Genomic DNA, 3,314 nt, shown 5'->3' with positions numbered 1-3,314 from the left:
CCAACCCAATCTATTCTATGATTCTATGTACTTTGTTTTTGAAGAACCAGAGAGATCTTTTTGTCTTGCAGGACAGTCTCTGCATAAGTCCAGACTGGCTGCCAAAAGAGACAATCCTTCCCTCCCTGTGGCAGTGTTTTCCCAGCAATTTACCTATAATGGGACCAGTGCTCATGTATTGCATTATCACACACACCCAGTGGTGCTGTGTGAGGGAGGGACTGAGATGGTGAGAGATACAGGACCATAGCAAAAGTAGCAGAAACCTAAATCAGCTCAGGTCAGTTGTGAAACTGCTGTGTGTGAAGAGCTAAACCAAAGCACTTGTGCTGTTTGACTTTGAAATCTTGTATTTGGGAATGTGGAGTAGAAGGCACCATGGTGCAGCTACTTTAATTTGTCCTGCAAAGTCCACAGCATCTCTTTGAGGTGTTCTCTGCACTGTCTTCAACAACTCATCTGGCTGCATACATACATTAAGAAGTACACGTACTGGTTGCCAGCTATGTGGCCACATAATGTAAAATTAAAAGCTGAAATACTGCATGTCATCCAGAAATCCTGTGCAAAAAGACCTCGAAACTTCTGCAATTTCAGAGTGGTTTGAAAAGCTGGTTTTAAACTGAAGTCCTGTTACAAGAAAAGCACATGTGAAACTTGCAGGATTTTTTTCAAAAATTCAGTATTTGGATTCTATCTCTCTGATCACAGTCCATAAAATACAATTGACAAGTAGTTTTTAGATGGTTTTTTACAACAACCAATTGGTATCTGGATTATCAGTGTCATTGACAGTTTTCACTGTGCTCTGAAGGATGTTTGGTTCCAAACTCCCTGCTGACAATCCCAAAAGAGGAGCACTTGGTGGCTAATAATGTGGGGTTTTTTGTGTTCTTCATTCTTTCCACACAGATTTGGAAATGATGTGCAGCACTTCAAGGTGCTTAGAGATGGGGCTGGCAAGTATTTCCTTTGGGTGGTGAAGTTCAATTCTTTGAACGAGCTGGTAGATTATCACAGATCCACATCTGTCTCCAGGAACCAGCAAATATTTCTCCGGGACATTGAACAAGTGCCACAGGTAAGAGAAGTGTCCTCATAGAATGTGCTTTTCAGGCTATTGGCTATTGAAACCACGGTCTGAAGTGCAATTGCATCTTAGAGTAAATGAGTAGGGATGGAGAGAACCTGCCTGATGTTTTTCTGGTCTGGAAGCATGTTTTTAGATTCCACAGCCAGAGTTATGCTGGGAAATAAGCTGGCTGCTTGTGCAAAGCCTACCTGCTAACTTTTTGCCTCCCCTTCAGTTCTGGCAAAGTATTATACGTGTCTTACTGTTTATGGATACTGTTGCAGGATGGTCATCTGATTCCTGGGATTTTAAAATGAGTTTACTCCTGTTTTAGGACATAATAAGAAAGGATGGTTCTACTTGTACTGGTTCATAGCCAGAACTGTACCCCCCTGTAGCCAGTGAAGCCTTCGTACTGGTCTTTCCTGAAGAGATGGTTACAGGTAGCAGCATATGGAACATCTCTCACCTGCTGGTTTGGATCTAACCAGTGTTAAGAGAAACCAAAATCTACTGCTAAGTGCCAGCAGAGCAGCTTGAGTATATCTAGCTCTTTTGTTTTGTTCCATTTCCCAGGGCAATCAAAACGTTGTGTTGGATGTAACTGGATCTGTTGTTGATTGTGGATAAATCCTTTTGCCTCCATGTGCAGCACTCTAGTTCTGGCTTGAAGACGAAGGGTGTGGAACTCATACTGCTCTGCAGGTGCCAGGGACACCCTTTGCCACAGTTTTCTGAATGAACATCTGGCTCTGAGCTGTGGGGTCATTGATAAAACAGGATGAGAAAACAGCTGGCTGAAAATGCCAAGCATGAAGATACCTTCCTAGCCTCATGATTTTAAGCATGCAAATGCATTTTAAATTAACTGTTAGCTTTTCCTTAAGAATGGAGGCATTTGCTAAGCAGCCAAAATGCTCTGCAACAGAATTTCTTCATAGTGGAGAGTTTTAAGGAAAACATGTAAAATGCCAGCATCCAGTTTTTAAGGGGGAACTTTGTGTACCACAGTGTTAGGTAGATCAGTAATATTTGTGCTGTCAGTTGGTGAAAACAGGATAAATAAGCAAGAAGACTATTTCATTACAATAGAGTACAGATTTACAGTGGGTCACGAAGACTGGAAAATACTAGGAAAGCTCTGAGTCATCTACTGTCTTTATTTCAGCTCTTTCACAGAAACTGGACTTTTTTTCTTGACTTATGCTTTCCAATTCAAGCATCTTGTTCCAGATGTTGGAAACCAGCTTGCAGGGAAATGAAACAGCCCGAATGTTTATTGTTAAACTCCGGTGTGAGTTAAGCTCCTGCCTGAGGGAGCAAATATCTTGTGCTGTGGATGATTCTCACTTTGTGTATCTTTTTTCTTTCCCCTTTCAGCAACCAACGTACGTTCAGGCCCTGTTTGATTTTGATCCCCAGGAGGAAGGAGAGCTGGGCTTCCGCCGCGGAGACTTTATCCAAGTCCTTGACAATTCTGACCCCAACTGGTGGAAGGGAGCCTGCCATGGACAGACGGGCATGTTTCCACGCAACTATGTGACCCCAGTGAACCGGAACATCTAGAGATAAATATTAGAGATTATTTAAAGAAACCAGAGAAACAGTAAATACACATACAGAGCCTAACTGCAGCCAGTGACCTAAAATCGCACGGCGATAAAACCTGAGTCACCTTTCACCGGGAGGTGATCTTCCTTCACTCAGTACGGAACTTCAGGGGCGGGGCAGGGGAAGAGTTCAACTTACACACCAAAACTTATCTTTAAAAAAAAAAAAAAGAGAGAGAGAGAAAAAAACCCATGAAAATAACAAATTTCCTCAGCTGCTCCTGGGTTACCCCCTTTCATTCGCTCTTCTTGTTTCCCCCTCCTCCTCTGTCCTCTGTCCGTCAGTGCATGAAGTTTTAATGCCATATAAAGTCCTAGCCATGCAGTTAAAGGAAAAGGGAGAAACTCTGCTGGTATTTTCTCTCTCTGCAAACGGTCTTCATTTGACATGAAGGGACACGAGAGAAGAACCAAATCCACAGTCCTGCCTTTAAAAAAAAAAAAATACAAAAATCATCAGTCTCTGCTTTTGCCTTCAACATTCAGATCTTCTTGCCTGGGAAAGATGAGGTGTTAATCTAATTTTTATTGTCTCTTCTCCTTTGGCACTTTCTTCTGAAGCTCAGCAGCTTCCAAGCAGGGGAAGGGAGAAGAGTTGTGTGGCTTTTTGTTTTGTTTTTTGTTTTGTTTTG

General features: G+C 42.3%; 1 protein-coding gene across 1 annotated transcript; it reads left to right on the top strand.

Moving 5' to 3' along the window:
- The first annotated feature begins 874 nt into the window (after window positions 1-874).
- Window positions 875-2,841, top strand: GRB2 (growth factor receptor bound protein 2). The gene is made up of 2 exons (XM_010169196.1): window positions 875-1,081; window positions 2,453-2,841. The coding sequence occupies exons 1-2, from the start codon at window positions 875-877 to the stop codon at window positions 2,636-2,638; spliced, it is 393 nt and encodes a 130-aa protein (XP_010167498.1). The 3' UTR covers window positions 2,639-2,841.
- The last annotated feature ends 473 nt before the right edge of the window (window positions 2,842-3,314 follow it).

Source organism: Antrostomus carolinensis, unplaced genomic scaffold (assembly GCF_000700745.2).
Source record: "Antrostomus carolinensis isolate BGI_N321 unplaced genomic scaffold, ASM70074v2 scaffold43045, whole genome shotgun sequence".
Taxonomy (NCBI): Eukaryota; Metazoa; Chordata; class Aves; order Caprimulgiformes; family Caprimulgidae; genus Antrostomus; species Antrostomus carolinensis.
This window is presented reverse-complemented; position numbering and strand designations above follow the sequence as displayed.

Excerpts from the sequence above, each read along its gene's own strand:
- GRB2 (XM_010169196.1), top strand. The coding sequence starts at position 875 with ATGTGGGGTTTTTTGTGTTCTTCATTCTTTCCACACAGATTTGGAAAT. Across the intron at positions 1,082-2,452 it reads ACATTGAACAAGTGCCACAG|CAACCAACGTACGTTCAGGC; the intron begins GTAAGAGAAGTG and ends TTCCCCTTTCAG.